The sequence below is a fragment of the Martes martes genome (genome assembly GCF_963455335.1).
Source record: "Martes martes genome assembly, chromosome: 11".
NCBI lineage: Eukaryota > Metazoa > Chordata > Mammalia > Carnivora > Mustelidae > Martes > Martes martes.
The window spans coordinates 103,314,654-103,331,641 of NC_137899.1; the positions used below are offsets into that span (position 1 = coordinate 103,314,654).

The 16,988-nt window shown below is 38.5% G+C and overlaps 1 protein-coding gene across 10 annotated transcripts in view; it reads right to left on the reverse strand.

Annotated features, from left to right (window-relative positions):
• The window catches only part of KMT2C (lysine methyltransferase 2C), a 273,727-nt gene that overhangs the window by 182,355 nt on the left and 74,384 nt on the right, over positions 1-16,988 (reverse strand). For all 10 annotated transcript variants that reach the window (XM_080818342.1, XM_080818343.1, XM_080818351.1 and 7 more), the window contains one exon: positions 14,662-14,750. In XM_080818342.1, coding sequence (XP_080674468.1) covers positions 14,662-14,750 — 89 coding nt within the window. The remainder of the gene's footprint in view (positions 1-14,661; positions 14,751-16,988) is intronic.

A 16,988-nucleotide genomic window follows, 5' to 3' on the forward strand; every position in this document is an offset into this window, starting at 1 on the left:
CATCATTTTGCTCCCCTTCTTATCTCTAGGAGTGAGTTCTATTATACTAGGTTTCCACACACTATCTTACTTTTGAAACGGACTTGGTTAGAGACAGACATAGGATCTAAATAAACTGGTCCTAGAATTGTTTAGCTGATACACATGCATGCTCCCTTTGCTTTGATATGGACAAGAAATAATGTAGCACCCAAGACTGCAGGCAACCATCTTCCATCAAAGAGAGCTTCCATCATTCCAGCCACAGAATGAAGCTGGCAAAGAAAGAAAGAAAGAGAGGGAGGGAGGGAGGGAGGGAGGGAATGAATGAACGGAAGGGAGAAAGGAAAAGAAACACACACAAAGAAAGAAGAAAGGAAAAGAAAAGAAAAGTGCAGAGAGATGCAATGAACCAGGCACTTTGTGACATGAGTAAGGGTGAATTAGGTCAACTTAAACCCATCTAACCTCTGAATCTGACAGTGTATGGCCCATAGATTTCCTTCTTTCTTGTAGTTTGAGTTACTGTATGTTATTTTAATAACAACATACTAGCTGACTAAGTATAACAAATGAGTATCAAGTTTCAGATCCTATGTAAGGGGACAAAAGTGACTATACTTCATTCTACTCAGTGCCCAGAAAAATTTACATAAGCCAAATACTACAATTCAAAGAAAACTCCAGAGAGTATCTATTTCCACTAACAGCAGACTAGGTAATTTGGATCAACCCTCCCGGTGAAGACAGGTAAGAAAGTTGAGAGAAATAATTTAAAAGTAAACAAGTCTTAAAAGCAACCAAAAACCTAACAAGGTAGTGAGGAATGACAGAGGAAGCGCTCCTCTCATGGAGAGAAGCCTTGAGTAAGGTGAGCCCAGCACCCAGGGCTGCACTTCCCCAGGGTGTCAGTTTTGACCTTCAAAAGACTTGTAGATGGTCCCAGAAGTTGACAACCACCAGGGAATGTGGGCTCAAGACTGGCAGGAGCCCCAAAGCGCTGGACATTAAGAGGAGGACGGAACCAGAAACAAAACGGCGTTTGCAAGGGCTGCTGCACAGCTCTGCATCGCATGCCTGGAACAAAAGCAGAGCCATGAAACTGAACGGAGGTGGTCCTAGATTATTAGTGCCTTTGAGGTACCTGGGGGGAAAAAATCAGAGCTAAACTATCTTTGGAAGAAAAAAACATCAACTTACTTCTATAGATAAACTGTCAAACACATTGTCCAGTGCACAGACACAGGCAATCAGTTACAAGAGCAGACAGGACAGCACAAGCAACGAGCAGAAACAGTGGAACCAGAAGGCTCCAGACACTGGCATGATCAAACAAAAACTCTATGCCAGTTCTATTTACTATGTTGAATATAATAAAACCAGGCATTAAAATCTCTAGGAGGGAACTAAAAATCATAAAAAGTGATGCTTCAATCTGAAAGATAATAGTAAAGAAATTTTAAAATACAATAAATGGACTCAATTCCTATGTTTAATAGCAGCCTAGACAATGCCAAAAGGGGAGACAGATAAACTGGAACATCTATCTAGTATGCATCTAAATAAATCTGTCTAAAATAGAGAACAGAGGGACAAGAGGACTAAAAAATACAAAAATGAAGGTAAACAGCAACAAATAGTGATATGGTCTAATGAGCATTTAATTAGAAGAAAGAAAAAATGGGGCAAAAGCAGTACTGGAATATATAACAGCTGAGAATTTTCCGAAACCAAAGAAGATTTAAAGAAATCTCAAATTCTAAAATTTACAAAGTGTATAAAACCAATACAATATAATAAAATTAGAAATTAGTAACAAAAATAAAAAAAAAGAAATTAGTAACAAAAATAAAGAGAAAATCCATACAAATACTTAGAAATTTTATTAACTTTCTCAAACACCTCATAAGTCAAAAAGAAGGCTCAAAAAACTGAAAACCATTTAGAAAATAAGGAATAATAAAAATAATTAATATCCCAACCTAGGGAAAACACTACAAATCATGTTAAAGGACGTATCAGCTTAATCCCCTTTTTTTGGTTTAGTAAGCAATGAAAACTGATTAAATATTTACTCCACAAGTTAGAAAGGATACCCACAAAAATTCCTACAGCTAACCTGATAACAAGTAAATGAAAGCAACATTGCAGAGAACAAGGCAAACATACAAAAATAAATCATATTTTTATACATTAGCAATGTACAAATAAAAACCATTTTAAATGTACCATTTACATTAGCTCCCCCCAATGAAATAATTAGTAAAACTCTAAGAAAATATGCAGAGGATCTATATTAAAAAATTAAAAAACACCAATGAAAGAAATCAGAGAAGTCCCAAATGGAGACACATGGCCAAGTTCATGGAACGGAAGACTCAGCACAGTAAAGATGTCAATTCTTGGGGTACCTTGGTGGTTCAGTGGGTTAAGCATCTGCCTTTGGCTCAGTCATGATCCCAGGGTCCTGGGACTAAGCTGCGCATCAGGGTCCCTGCTCAACAGAGAGCCTGCTTCTCCCTTTCCCTCTGCCTACCACTCTGCCTACTTGTGACCTCTCTCTCTCACAAATAAATAAAATTAAAAAAAAAAAAAAGGATGTCAATTCTTGCCAGACTGATCTACAGGCTTAACACAATTTCAGTTAAAACCCCAGCAGGATTTTTTTTTTTTAAGACAAGTTGATTCTAAAATTGATATGAAAAAACAAAAGAGAAAAAATGGCTAAAATAGTTTTGAAAAAGAAAAATAAAATTGGTAGGCTGACATTTATAAAAACCTATTCCTACACAAAAACCTAGACTGTTCATAGTTCTTTGGGTAGCCAAAAACTGGAAATCACCCAAATGTCCTTCAGCAGGTGAACGGTTAGACTACAAACTGTGGCACATCGATACAAAGTTCTATCACTCAGCCCTAAAAAGGAACGGTCTATACTGGTACATGTAATAACAACCTGGATGACACTCAGAGGTATTAAACCGAATGAAAGAAACCAGTCTGACAAGATTACACTTTGTATGATTTCATTTAGAATTTTTTAAAAGACCTAGAAATTTTTTAAATTAGTCTCTATACCCAACGCTGGGCTTGAATCCACAACCCCAAGACCAAGAGTTGCACGTTCCACCGACTGAGCCAGCCAGGAGCCCCTGACTCCATGTATAGGGGATTCTCAGACACAAAATTACAGTGAAGGAGAACAAAGCAGTGGATGCCAGGGTTTGGGGGAGGGGATAAGATACGACTTTAAAGAGATGGCACAGGGGTGCCTAGGTGGCACAGTTGATTAAGTGTCCAATTCTTGGACACTTCAGATCAGGTCGTGATCTCAGGGTCATGGGATCAAGCCCCATATTGGACTCCACACTTAGCACAGAGTCTGCTCTTTCTCCTTCTGTCCCTCCCCCAACCCTCACTCTGTTTCTCTCTCTCTCTCTCAAATAAATAAATCTTAAAAATAAAAATTGGGGCACCTGGGTGGCTCAGTCATTCAGCATCTGCCTTTTGGTTCAGGTTATGATCTCAGAGTCCTGGGACTGAGCCCCACATCGGGCTCCCCGCTCAACAGGAAGCCTGCTTCTCCCTCTCCCACTCCCCCTGCTTGTGTTCCTGCTCTCGCTGTGTCTCTGTCAAATAAAAAATAAAACTTTTTAAAAAATTAAATAAATAAAAATAAAAATAAAATAGCACAAAGGAGGTTTGGCGGTAATGAAAAAAAAATCAAAACAAAGCCAAACAAGCAAAAACTGCTCAGAGTTTTTAGTAATAAGCTCTGCTTCCAGATCTACTAGACTTGTTCAGAAATAAAATTTAAATATCATATCTAGACTTACAGGTAAAATGCAATATCCACTAAAAATCTCTCCCCGTTGAAGTAAGGTACAAACATTTCTGGATATGTAAAAAGCTCTAGAGAAACAGGCTAAGTGAAGTCTAATGACCACGGCAGAATTTCTGAAAAGGGGGCTGGGCAGGTATTCACAAAGAAGAGGTGATTCTTATAAAAAGTCTTGGGTAACTGAGAAACTGCACAAAGTGAAAGCCAAGACACAAGCATGCACTTAGTTTGAGTATCTTCTTCGTTTGTGAGAAATGAGGTCCTCTGGGCAAACCTCAAGTCTAGTACGAGGTAAAAGCTCTGGATAAAACTGCTGCCAACGTACTGAAGGTGTCTGTTAACGTAATGTTAATTAAAATATGGAAGGAAGGATTCAAGCAAACACGCACTGACCCTTTAGATTCTTGAGAATGGAATTGATGTATCAAGAATAATTTGAGAGAAGCTCCCTCCAAATTTTGAAAAGTCTGTACGCCTAGAGAGACTAACAAATCAAGTCAAACTTCTAATAAAAAATGTAAAATTGGCAGAGTACAATGGTACCTACCAGGGGCAAGGGGTGGAGGGTGGAGATGAGGAGATATTGGCCAAAAGACACAAAGTTGCAGTTACACGGGACAAATAAATCTGAAGATCTAATGTAGCAACATGATGACTACAGTTAATAATACTGAGCTAAACACTAGAAATTTGCTGAGAGTAGACCGCAGATCAAAAGAAAGCAGGAGAAGTTACATTAATTTCGGACACAGCAGACTTCACAGCAAATAAAGATACCAGGGACAAAGAGTGCCATTACCTAACGATAAAGGCGTCAATTCTCCATAAAGACATATTAATCCTTTACACATATGCACATAACGAAAGTGTCAAAATATATGAGGCAAAACTGATAGAACTACAGAGAAAATATATGAATCCACTATTACGTATGGGGATGTTAACACCCATCTATCAAAAATACAGATCCAGCAAGCAGACAATTACTAATGACACGGCTGAACCCGACACCACCATCAATCAACAGGATAGAATGGACATCTATAGACTACTTCACTCAATGACAGCAGAATCCACATTGTTCTTCAGATCACATGGAACATCCATCAACAGACCACATTCTGGGCCATAAAACAAATTTAAAATAATATAAATATAATGTCTGCCCTCAAACCACAAAGGAATTAAACCAGAAATCAGTAATAGAAAGATAGTTAGAAAATTCCAAAATATTTGGAAGTTAAACAACACACTTTCTTTTTTTGTTTGTTTTTGTTTTTGTTTAGTAAATTAAGCTCCATGCCCATAATCCCGAGATCAAGAGTCACACACTCTACCAACTGAGCCAGCCAGGAACCCCCTAAACAACACATTTCTTCTTCTTCTTTTTTTTTTTAATTTAATTTTATTTTTTTTTAAGATTTTACTTATTTATTTAACAAATAGAGTAAGAGAACAAGCAGGCGTAGCAGCAGAGGGAGAGGGGGAAGCAGACTCCCCGCTGAACAGGGAGCCCCAGGCGGGGCATGATCCCTGGACCCTGGGATCATGACCTGAGCCGAAGGCAGACGCTTAACCGCCTTAACCAGGCGCCCCAAACAACAAACTTCTAAATAACACATGGATCAAAGAAGAAATTTCAAAAGAAATTTTTAAAAATTTTGAACTAAATGATAATGAAAACACAGCTTATCAAAATTTGTGTGATGCAGTGAAAGCTGCGCTTTGACAGAAATTTATACCACTGAATGTATATATATTAGAAAACAAGATCTAAAAGCAATCCATCAAACTAGAAAAAGAGAAGCTAATTAAATGCAAAGTAAGCAGAAAAAAAAGAAAAAGTACAGCAGAAATTAATGAAATTTAGAACAGGAAATCAATGGAGAAAAATAATGAAACCAAAAGCTGCTTCTCTGAAAAGATCAATAAAATCAGTAAGCCTCTAGCCAGGTTTATTGAAAGAAAAAAAGGGAGAGAATACAAATTATTAATATCAGAAATTAAAGAAGGGATATCACTACAGGTCCTATGGATATTAAAAGGATAATAATAAAGGAATACAATTAACAATTCTATACCCATAAATTTGATAACTTAAATAAACTTTGAAAAACACAATTTGCAGGGGCACCTGGGTAGATCAGCTGGTTAAGGGTCCAACTTCTGATTTCGGCTCAGATCATGATTTCGGGATTGTAAGATCAAGCCCACATCAGGCTTCATGTTGAGCATGGAGCCTGCCTGAGATTTTCTCTCTCTCCCCCTACCAGCCCTCCCCCTGCTTGCACTCACTCTCTCTCTCAAAAAAAAAGGGGGGGGGCACACCTGGGTGGCTCAGTGGGTTAAAGTCCCTTCCTTCGACTCAGGTCAGGATCCCAGGGTCCCGGGACTGAGCCCCGCATTGGGCTCTGCTCAGCAGGGAGCCTGCTTCCCTTCCTCTCTCTGCCTGCCTCTCTGACTACTTGTGATCTCTGTCAAATAAATAAAATCTTTAAAAAAAATTTTTTTTTAATTAAAATACAATGAAGAAGACACAATTTGCCAACACTCACCACAAGAAGAAAGAGACAATCGGAATACCTCTATACCTGTTCAAGAAGTTGAATCAATAATTAATAACCTTCTAAACCAGAAAGCTCCTGGCCCAGACAGCTTCACTGGTGAATTCTAGCAATCACTTAAGGAAAACACTAAACTAACTCTCAACAATCTCTTCTGGAAGACAGAAGCAGAGGGAATACTTCCTAACTCACTCCATGAGAACAGCATTACCCTCATGCGAAAAACCAAAGATATTACAAGACAAAACAAAACAACAAAAACTATAGACGAGTATCTCAAGAACATAAATGCAAAAACCCTCATCAAAATTTTACCAAAGTGAATCCAAAGATGTATAAAAAGCATTATACACCACGACCAAGTAGGATTTATCGTGTATGCAAGACTTGTTCAACATTTGAAAATTAATTAATGTAATCCATTACACTGATAGGCTAAAAAAGAAAAATCACATAATCCTATCTGGAGATACAAAGAAAGTATTGACAAAATCCGACAATCATTCATGATAAAAAATTACTGTCAGTAAACCAGAACTTCCTTAACTTGATAAAGACTATCTACAAAAAGCCCCTACAGCCAACATCATACTTAATGGTGAGAAACTAGAAGCTTTCCCACTAAGATCAGAAATAAGGCAAGGATGTCAGTCTTTCACCACTCCTTTTCAACTTTGTAAACGAAGTTTTTTCCAGTTATTGAAATAAGACCAGAACAGGAAATAAAAGGCATACTGATTGGGAAGGAAGAAACAAAACTGTCTTTGTTCACAAATGTTATGATCACCTATGTAGAAAATCCAAAAGGATATACAAAAACAAAAATCAAAAAAAACCCTGGAACTAAGAGACAACTGTAACAAGGTTGCAAGATACAAGGTTAATATACAAAATCAATCATTCTCTTCTATATCAGCAATGAACAAGTAGAATATGAATTTTTTAAAAACCATTTAAATTAGCATTTCGGGGCACCTGGGTGGCTCAGTGGGTTAAAGCCTCTGCCTTTGGCTCAGGTCCTGATCTCAGGGGTCATGGGATCAAGCCCTGTATCCAGCTCTCTGCTCAGCGGGGAGCCTGCTTCCCTTCTTCTCTCTCTGCCTGCCTCTCTGCCTACTTGTGATCTCTGTCTAATAAATAAATAAAATCTTTAAAAAATATATAAAATAAAATTAGCATTTCTCCAAAATCAAACATTTCTGTGTAAGTCTAACAAAATACACATAAAATCTCTCTGATAAAAACTCAAAAACCCTAATGAAGGAAATCAAAGAAAAACTATAAATGGAGCGATGTTTCACATTCATGGATTGGATGACTCAATATTTGCCAAGACATTTGTTCCTCCCAATTTTAATTACAAATTCAATGCAATACAAATCAAAATCCTAGCAAGTTATCAAAAGTCCCAGACAAATAACAAAATATTGAAGGAAAAGAACAAAGTTGAAGAACTGACTTCAAGATTTAGTATACAGCTACAGCAATCAAGACTATAATTCTGGGGCACCTGGGTGGCTCAGTGGGTTACAGCCTCTGCCTTCGGATCAGGTCATGTTCCCAGGGTCCTGGGATCGAGCCTCACACTGGGCTCTCTGCTCAACAGGGAGCCTGCTTCCTCCTCTCTCTCTCTCCCTCTGCCTGCCTCTCTGCCTACTTGTGATCTGTGCCTGTCAATTAAATAAATAAAATCTTTAAAAAAAAAAAACAAAAGACTGTATAATTCTGACAAAAGAATAAATAGATCAATAGTATGGTTTAGAGAAGCCAGAAATAAATCCAAATAAATACTTAAGTGGTCACTGAAACAAGGCAAAAAGGCAATATAATGGAGAAAAAAATAGTATTTTTGAACACATGATGCTGGAATTGAACATGCGTGTGCACGCATTTGCACGCGCGGGCACGTGCACAAACACACACACACACACCCCCCAAACCAGACACAGACCATATCATCACAGAAGTTAACAAAGTAAATGTGAAATGCAAAATTATAAAGTTCTTAGAACTTAGAAGAAAATCTAGATGACCTGGGGTTTAGCAGTGGCTTTTTATTTATTTATTTATTTTAAAGATTTTATTTCTTTATTTGACAGAGACACATCGAAAGAGGGAACACAAGCACGGGCAGTGGGAGAGGGAGAAGCAGGCTTCCTGCTGAGCAAGGAGTCTGATGCGGGGCTCGATCCTAGGACCCTGTGATCATGACCTGAGCTGAAGGCAGCTGCTTAACGACTGAGCCACCCAGGAGCCCCTAGCAGTGACTTTTTCAATACAACACCAAACTCATGATTCATCAAAGAAACAACTGATCAACTAGACTTCATTAAAATTTAAAGTTTCTACTCTGCTTAAAACATTGTCAACAGAATAAAAACGTAAGCCACAGAATAGGAGAACATATTTGTGAAAGACACATCTGAAGGGCGCCTGGGTGGCTCAGCGGTTAAGCATCTGCCTTTGCCTCAGGTCATGATCCCAGAGTCCTGGGATCAAGTCCTGCATCAGGCTCCCTCTCCCACTCCCCGTGCTTGTGTTCCCTCTCATGCTGCGTCTCTTCCTGTCAAATAAATAAATAAAATATTTTTTAAAAAAGACACATGTGATAAAGGACTGTTATCCAAAATACACAAAGAACTCTTAAAACTCAACAATAAGAAAACTAACAACCTGATGACTCCTCACCAAAGATACACAGATGGCAAATAACCACACAAGAAGATGTTCCACATGATATGTTATCAGGGAAATGTAATCTAAAATAATGATATGCTACCACACACTTACTAGAATGGCCAAAGAGTGGCTCAGTCATTAAGCTTCTGCCTTTGGTTCAGGTCATGATCCCAGGGTTCTGGGGTTGAGCCCTGAGTCCAGCTCCCTGCTCAGCGGGAAGCCTGCTCCTCCCTCTCCCACCACTCTCCCTGCTTGCGTTCTCTCTCTTGCTGTGTCTCTGTCAAATAAATAAATAAAATCTTAAAAAAAAAAAAAAAAGAATGGCTTATATCAGGAACACCGATGACACCAAATGCTGATAAGGACGTGGAGCCAAAAGAACTCTCATTCATTGCTGGTAGCAATGCAAAATGGTACAGCCACTCTGGAAGACAGTTCGGCACTTTCTTATTAAACTAAATATACTCTTACCATATGACCCACCAATCATGTTCCTTGGTATTTACCCAAAGGAGCTGAAACTTACGGAGTTGAAAACTTGCATACACACAAAACGTGCATGTGGATGTTTACAGGGATTTCATTCATAATTGCCAAAATTTGGAAGCAACCAAGATATCCGTCAGCAGATGAATGGATAAACAAACTGTGGCACATCCCAATAACGGAATACTACTTAGTGCTAAAAAGAAAGGAGGTCTCAAGTTAGGAAAAGACGCGGAGAAAATTTAAAAGCATATTGCTAATGAAAGAAGTCCATCTGAAAGGCTATTTACTATATGATTCCATCTGTATGACATTCTGGAAAAGGCAAAACTATGGAAATGGCAGAAAGATGAGTGGTTAGATTCAAGGGGAGGGAGCGGTAACAGGTGGAAGGGAGGAGATAGGGGAGAAAATACTGTGTGATACTATAATGATGGACACATACCATTTCACACTTGTCCAAACTCATACAACACGGAGCGTGAACCAAAATGTAAACTATGTCCTTACGGTGATACTGACGTGTCACTGAAGTTGTTATCAATTTTAACAAATAGACCACACTGTGGGGGATGCTGACAACGGGGGAAGCTATGCGTATGTAAGGGCAGGAGGCACACAAGAAGTATCTGTGCCTTCCATTCAAGTTTGCTGTGAACCTAAAACTCCTCTAAAAACTGAAGTCCATTAAAAAATTTTGCTAGAGGTAACAGAAGGTACTAATGTGAACCAGTATTTATAAGCACATGCGTACACTCTCACATCTATACAATAACTAATATGTCACTAAAGTAGACTAACATTTATTCTCAATAAAAACAACAGAACATGCATCCCTGGAGCCCGGTTTTCTATCTCTAACACTCTTCTCCACTAAAAAGAACTAGGAGTCCTTAGAGAATAGTCAATGTCATATCCTGGGGTAGAGAAAATTAAAGATGGGCCTGAAAAATATTGTTGCCAAAGAGCAATGAGCTTTGAAACATTCTGAGATAATATTAAAAAGAACTTAAGAAGGGAGCTGAAGAGAGACCAAACTGCCACAACAGTCAAAAGAAATTTTTAATTATAATTAACTAAATCCTAATTAACCAATTATAATTAACTAAAACAAGTTTGCAAAGCCCTGATTACATAATGATTCTCAAAGAAAAGTGGAATTTCTCTTCTTAGCTTGCACTTCATTTGAGTTGATTTTACTTAAACAGGAAAAAACACAGACTAGTAACAGCCACCACCTCCAAAAAAACCATAGAATTTTCTTACCATAAAAACTTAACAAACTACACTGACCTCTACCTCTGAAACTAATACTACATTGTATGTCAATTAAGTGAATTTAAATTAAAAAAAAAAAAAAAAAAAAACACTGATCTGTGAAATTTCTTGTGATTTTCCCAGTGGCCACTTACAGGATACTCGTTCCCACCACTTAGCCCCCCAAATACACACACACGCCCCCCCCCAGACTCATTATAATAAGTATTCTTACATTACTATAAATCATTAAACAATGTATCAAGACATAATATTTACAGATGTAAGAGACCTTCCAACAAACCTTGGGCGTTGAGACGTGCATGTTAAAACCTCGTAGCCAACTCAAGTGTGCTTCTAAACTGACTAGAAATGTATGGAACTCTTCTCCTCTTTGCCTGGGTTTATTTGTAGCTTAATAGATTGTTTTTTAAGTTTTATTTATTTAAGTAATCTCTACACCCAGCGTGCACTTGAACACACAACCCCGAGACCAAGAGTCACATGCTCCTGGGACAGGGCCTGCCCAGCGTCCCCGCAGCTTAGTAGTCGTAACAACTTTTCTCTGTTCTGTACTATTCTCCTTGTCCTACATGTTCACCAAAACAACCGGACAAAGAGCAAAGACTAACTCAGTTGATGTTATTTAATTTTAGTATAAAAGGCCAGAATAAGAAAAAAAAATCCTGCTCCTGTTAAAGCCTTTCACTAAATTTTATTTGCCTTGATACCTCTTAAGAGAGAGTATGAGAAGACAGCCCATTTGTGGGGCTTAATACTCATCACATAAGGAAAAATTAAATGTCAGAACTCTAGTTTTGTGGTGATGTTCCAAGAACAGCAGTAGCTTAGAAAATACAGAAAAGAAACTATAAGAATGTAATACTTCATGCCTCCATCAGAAAGGACGAATACCCAACTTTTGTAGCAACATGGACAGGACTGGAAGAGATTATGCTGAGTGAAATAAGTCAAACAGAGAAAGTCAAGTATCATATGGTTTCACTTATTGGTGGAGCATAACAAATAATATAGAGGACAAGGGTAGATGGAGAGGAGAAGGGAGTTGAGGGAAATTGGAAGGGGAGGTGAACCGTGAGAGACTATGGACTCTGAAAAACAACCTGAGGGTTTTGAAGGGGCGGGGTGGGAGGGTGGGGGAACCAGGTGGTGGGTATTAGGGAGGGCACAGATTGCATGGAGCACTGGGTGTGGTGAAAAAACAATGAATACTGTTACGCTGAAAATAAATAAAAAATTTAATTTAAAAAAAAAAAAAGAATGTAATACTTCTTCAGTTAGTGAACTGAAGCCTACTATATGTCTGGAAGTGTTCTAGACGCTGGGAATAAATCCATGAGCAAGTCAATCCCTAACCTCATGAAGCCTGCAGTCGAGTGTGGAAGGCGTACAATAAACAAACATATGATACGGTGATATATCTGCTTAAATACGAGGAAAAAGGAGGGGCTCCTGGAAAACTCAGTCATTAAGCGTCTACCTTTGGCTCAGGTCATGATCCCAGGGTCCTGGGATCAAGCCTCGCATTGGGGCTCCCTGGTCAGTGGGAAGCCTGCTTCTCCCTCTCCCACTCCCCCTGCTTGTGTCCCCTCTCTCGCTGTGTTGTTTCTCCCTGTCAAATAAATCAGTAAAATCCTAGAAAGAAAGAAAGACAGACAGAAAGAGAGAAAGAAAATACTTAATGCTCAAATACTAATGGAAATCATTCACTGAGACAGGAAACACATGATGTAAGAAACCCCAGAAACCTGAAGGCACAAAGCCCCTAAGAGATGAAGAGGTAAAATCAAGGACACGAGCAGAAGAACTGGCCTTTGATAACCACAGACTTTTCATCCCATGTCAACAGCAGGGAAGATAAAATCTACAGGAGGAGCTACAAGCAGGATGGTGGGTGAATGTAGAATTTCTCTCCCGACTGCTTCTGTTTCTTTCTTTTTTTCACTGAACTAAGTAAGCAAGATCATCAATAACCAAAAAATGAAAAACAGGAGGTGTGGAAAACCGGAACAGAGAAGAGAAGGTGCCAAAAGAACCACCAGTGATAATGGGAGAGAAAATTTCTACATAAAAGTAGAATGAGTGTAGAGCAGCAATCATACCCACTTGATATCTGAGGTCATAAATTTAAAATGAAACCAGTCAGCAAGGTGATGATTTTCCCCAGCCATTACCAGCTGCTACACTGCAGAATTTGGTTTTCTATTAAACACAAAACATTGGGACGATGGTCGAGGAGGTAAAGGTGAATAAGAGAGGGACTCCTTCAGTGGGTCACAGATTCCGAGCTAGCAGAGGAGGGCAACATCCCCGTCACTAAAATCATCACTGGACTGGAGGACTCACTATAGTTCAAGAACTATTATGGCGCTAATACTAGGAGAAAATGAGCTAGAAAAAGAAGCAGTAGTCAGAGTGCAGGAGAGATGACGCTGAGATTCTGGAAGTGAAACCACAATTGTCAGAGCAAGTGAGACAAGGACACAAACAAGCTGATCACATATGACCAGAAGACGAGCAGGCTGAAGCGGACTGCTGAGGTGGTCCGGAGAATCACAGTGCTGAGAAATCAAGGAGCCAAGAGCCCTGGATCCTGAATAGTTACTAACATCACAATGGAAGCCTCAGAAGAAAACAGAAAGGCAGGTGCTAAATCTTCAGAGAAAGAGGCAAAGTGCCCGGAAAGACTGTTGATAAGTGCAGAAAAAGGGTCTGGGGTACAGTCAGTAGCACTGGTTTAAAGCAACCTGTAAGTATTGTTATGTTGGAAAATGTCACTTAAAACTTAAACAAACAAACAAACAAAAAAATACCTTAAAAAAAAAATAAAAAAAGATCTCTCCCTAGAAAGTAACAGAAAAAATTTAAGGAAAAGAAATCAAGAAAAATAACTAGTGGTGAATTTACATAATTCAAGTTTAAAACAATGCAGTAACAAATTCGTGGCAAAACAGCAAAAGGTAGAATTCTGCACTCCAACCTTCAGTCATCACTCTACCTACCGAGACCCTACTGAAAAGAGGGATGAGAACTAGAGAACACCTGAAGGCTTTCCAAGAATTACAGTCAGCTAGCGGCAACACACTGACAACCAAAAGTATTTTATGAATAACTGTATTTCAAGATACAGCAATTTCTAATTCTTCTCTAAAAACTGTATGATATTCTGTAAGCAACAAGAAGAGGACAATCAATTTCAGAGAAAAAGCCTATCACTATGTCTAAACTCTACCCAACAACTGTTAAAAAAAACACTGCCCATGAGAGACCTATCTCACACGGATATTTTTTGAATACAATATGAAACCTTGTCCCTTTGACAACTTAAATCACTAATTTAATAAATGTTGGGGAATTAGTTTGGGCAACCTACTCTATCTTTCTTTTGCCCATACATAATACACATTAGCTTATTAAAGGCACCTAAATGTCCCACAGACCAGAAAGCACTTAGTCTGGTTTAACACAGCATTTCACAATACTTTTCTTTACTGGAACATATTTTTTTCCCCTCACACACATACTAACATAATCAGCTTCCAACAAATGCTGGATGGTTCATAAGCAGAAATATACTATAAGTTATCATATTAACAGCCTGGAATTACTATTTATTCCAGTTTTAACTTTGCTTTAATAAAATATTTCCCTACAGATGTTAAATACTTTCCACTAAATCAGGGCTGTAGGGAAAAGAGAGAACTAAATTTTTTCACTGTGTCATAGCCTATCAGACTATTTCAGCAGATGGAGATTTTAGAACTCAGTATATAGCCAAATGCTAGTTGTGCAAATTATGATGTGCATTTTCTTAAAATCTGTGAAGTTTGATACCTGTTTCCACAATATTTTCCGTTTCTGTTGTCTCCAGCCCGTCCATGCTGTCCTCATCTTCCACGGTAGTTTTTCCTCTACTTCGAGGCCTATGGAAAAGTAAAGACAAAGAGTTCAATGTAATTTTAAGGATTACAATTGTGTTTAACATAAAGAAGTTAAAGGTATACATAATAAAATTAGGCAATTTTTACTACATGTTACCATGCCAAATAGTAAATATCATATTTTAGAGTTATTTTTCCCTCAAACCCAGCCTGCCCTTATACATAAATGTGAAGACAGGCCCAGATCAATGTATTTTGTCGTCATAACTTAAGTATTCTTTGTATTAGGCTTTTTCCCTCTTTTGAGCTGACCCTGAGATGTCCCTCTGTCTTTAGTAGTGGTTTTTAACCACTTAATGGGTTATTTGCAAAATTTACACATCAGGTTATACCTCTTTATCTAGTGAAACTGAGGAAACGATGCCCAGCTGAGTGTATTTTAAGACTTTTCCCATATATGAAAGTGATGCATATCTTTGCAAACCACTCAAAAAAAAATTTTGTAAATAACATAATCTAATCACACATAAGAATCATGGTAAAGTGAGATTCTTTGACCCAATGCAATTTAAAAAACAAAACAAAAACACTAATGCCTTCAGATTTTGAGAAATCTCAGAAATTAAGGATAGAAATGAGTTAAACAAAAAAAATTTTTTGAGGGGCTCCTGGGTAGCTCATTCGGTTGAGCATCTGCCTTTGGCTCAGGTCATGATCCCAGGGTCCTGGGATCCAGCCCCTCACTGGGCTCCCTGCTCCGCAAAGAGCCTGCTTCTCCCTCTCTCTCTGCTGTTCCCCCTGCTTGTGCTTTCTCTCTCTGTGTCAAATAAATAAAATCTTTCAAAAAAATTTTGAACATATAAAATAAGAAAAAACAGGAAATCACGTATTTTAAAAATTTAGAAATTGACAGTAGTACTCAGATACTTTCAGACCTTTAAATTATTTCATTACATAAAAAGACACAAACTCGGGGCACCTGGGTGGCTCAGTGGGTTAAGCCTCTGCCTTCGGCTCGGGTCACGATCTCAGGGTCCTGGGATCGAGTCCCACATCGGGCTCTCTGCTCGGCGGGGAGCCTGCTTCCTCCTCTCTCTCTCTCTGCCTGCCTCTCTGTCTACTTGTGATCTCTCTCTGTCAAATAAATAAATAAAATCTTAAAAAAAAAAAAAGACACAAACTCAGTGTTTAAGTTGAAAGACACAGGGCAGGCACCCCTGGGTGATGGTGCCTGGGTGGCTCAGTGGGTTAAGCCTCTGTCTTCGGCTCAGGTCATGACCTCAGTCAGGGTCCTGGGATCAAGCCCCTATTGGACTCTGCTCAACAGGGAGCCTGCTTCCCACCCCTCTCTCTGATTCCCTCTCTGCCAGCTTGTGATCTCTCTCTGTCAAATAAATAAATAAAACCTTAAAAAAAAAAGAAAAAGAAAAACACAGGGCAGAAAATAATAAAGGGTTAATATGAAAAAGTTAAAAGGCTTTTTTTTAAAATACGAATTCTTTTTTTTTAAGATTTTATTTATTTATTTCACAGACAGAGATCACAAGTCAGACAGAGATTACAAGTAGGCAGAGAGGCAGGCAGAGAGAGAGGGGGAAGCAGGCTCCCTGCCGAGCAGAGAGCCCAATGCGGGGCTCGATCCCAGGACCCTGGGATCATGACCTGAGCCGAAGGCAGAGGCTTTAACCCACTAAGCCACCCAGGCGCCCCTTAAAAGGCTTTTTTTAAACAACAGGAAATCTAATTTAAGTCTTTCTTTTAAATATTAAGTAATCAAAACCAGAAAAGGAGATGTAACAAAAGAATCTTCTGAAGCTGAAGCAGTCTAAGTAGTTTTATATATGAACTACTGCAAACTGTCACAAAGTCACCCCTACCCCCAAAGAACTTTAAAACACCTGAACGAAAATCCTAACAAATATGTCTAAAACTATAGTTGAAAAAATCTGTTAAAAAAAAAAACTACATAAAATACTAGTAAATATCATCAACATATAAGTATAATTTAATATTAGAAATTAGTCAATAAAACACAGTAGATCAAAGAGCCAAAATAGCATTGCTTCAAACCTCATGAGCAAAAGGGAAAGAGATGTAACTCAGTAGGAAACTACACGGACTGACTGGGGGTAAAGGATTCCTAGGCTGATTGTATTTCTCATGGAAAAAGGGACAGGATAATTACCTTTAGGATTTATTAAGTAGTTATGTTTAAATTTAAAAGAAAACTTTAGAGCAATCAAAGGGGAAAGAAAGGATGGGATGAGGAAAGTCTGACCA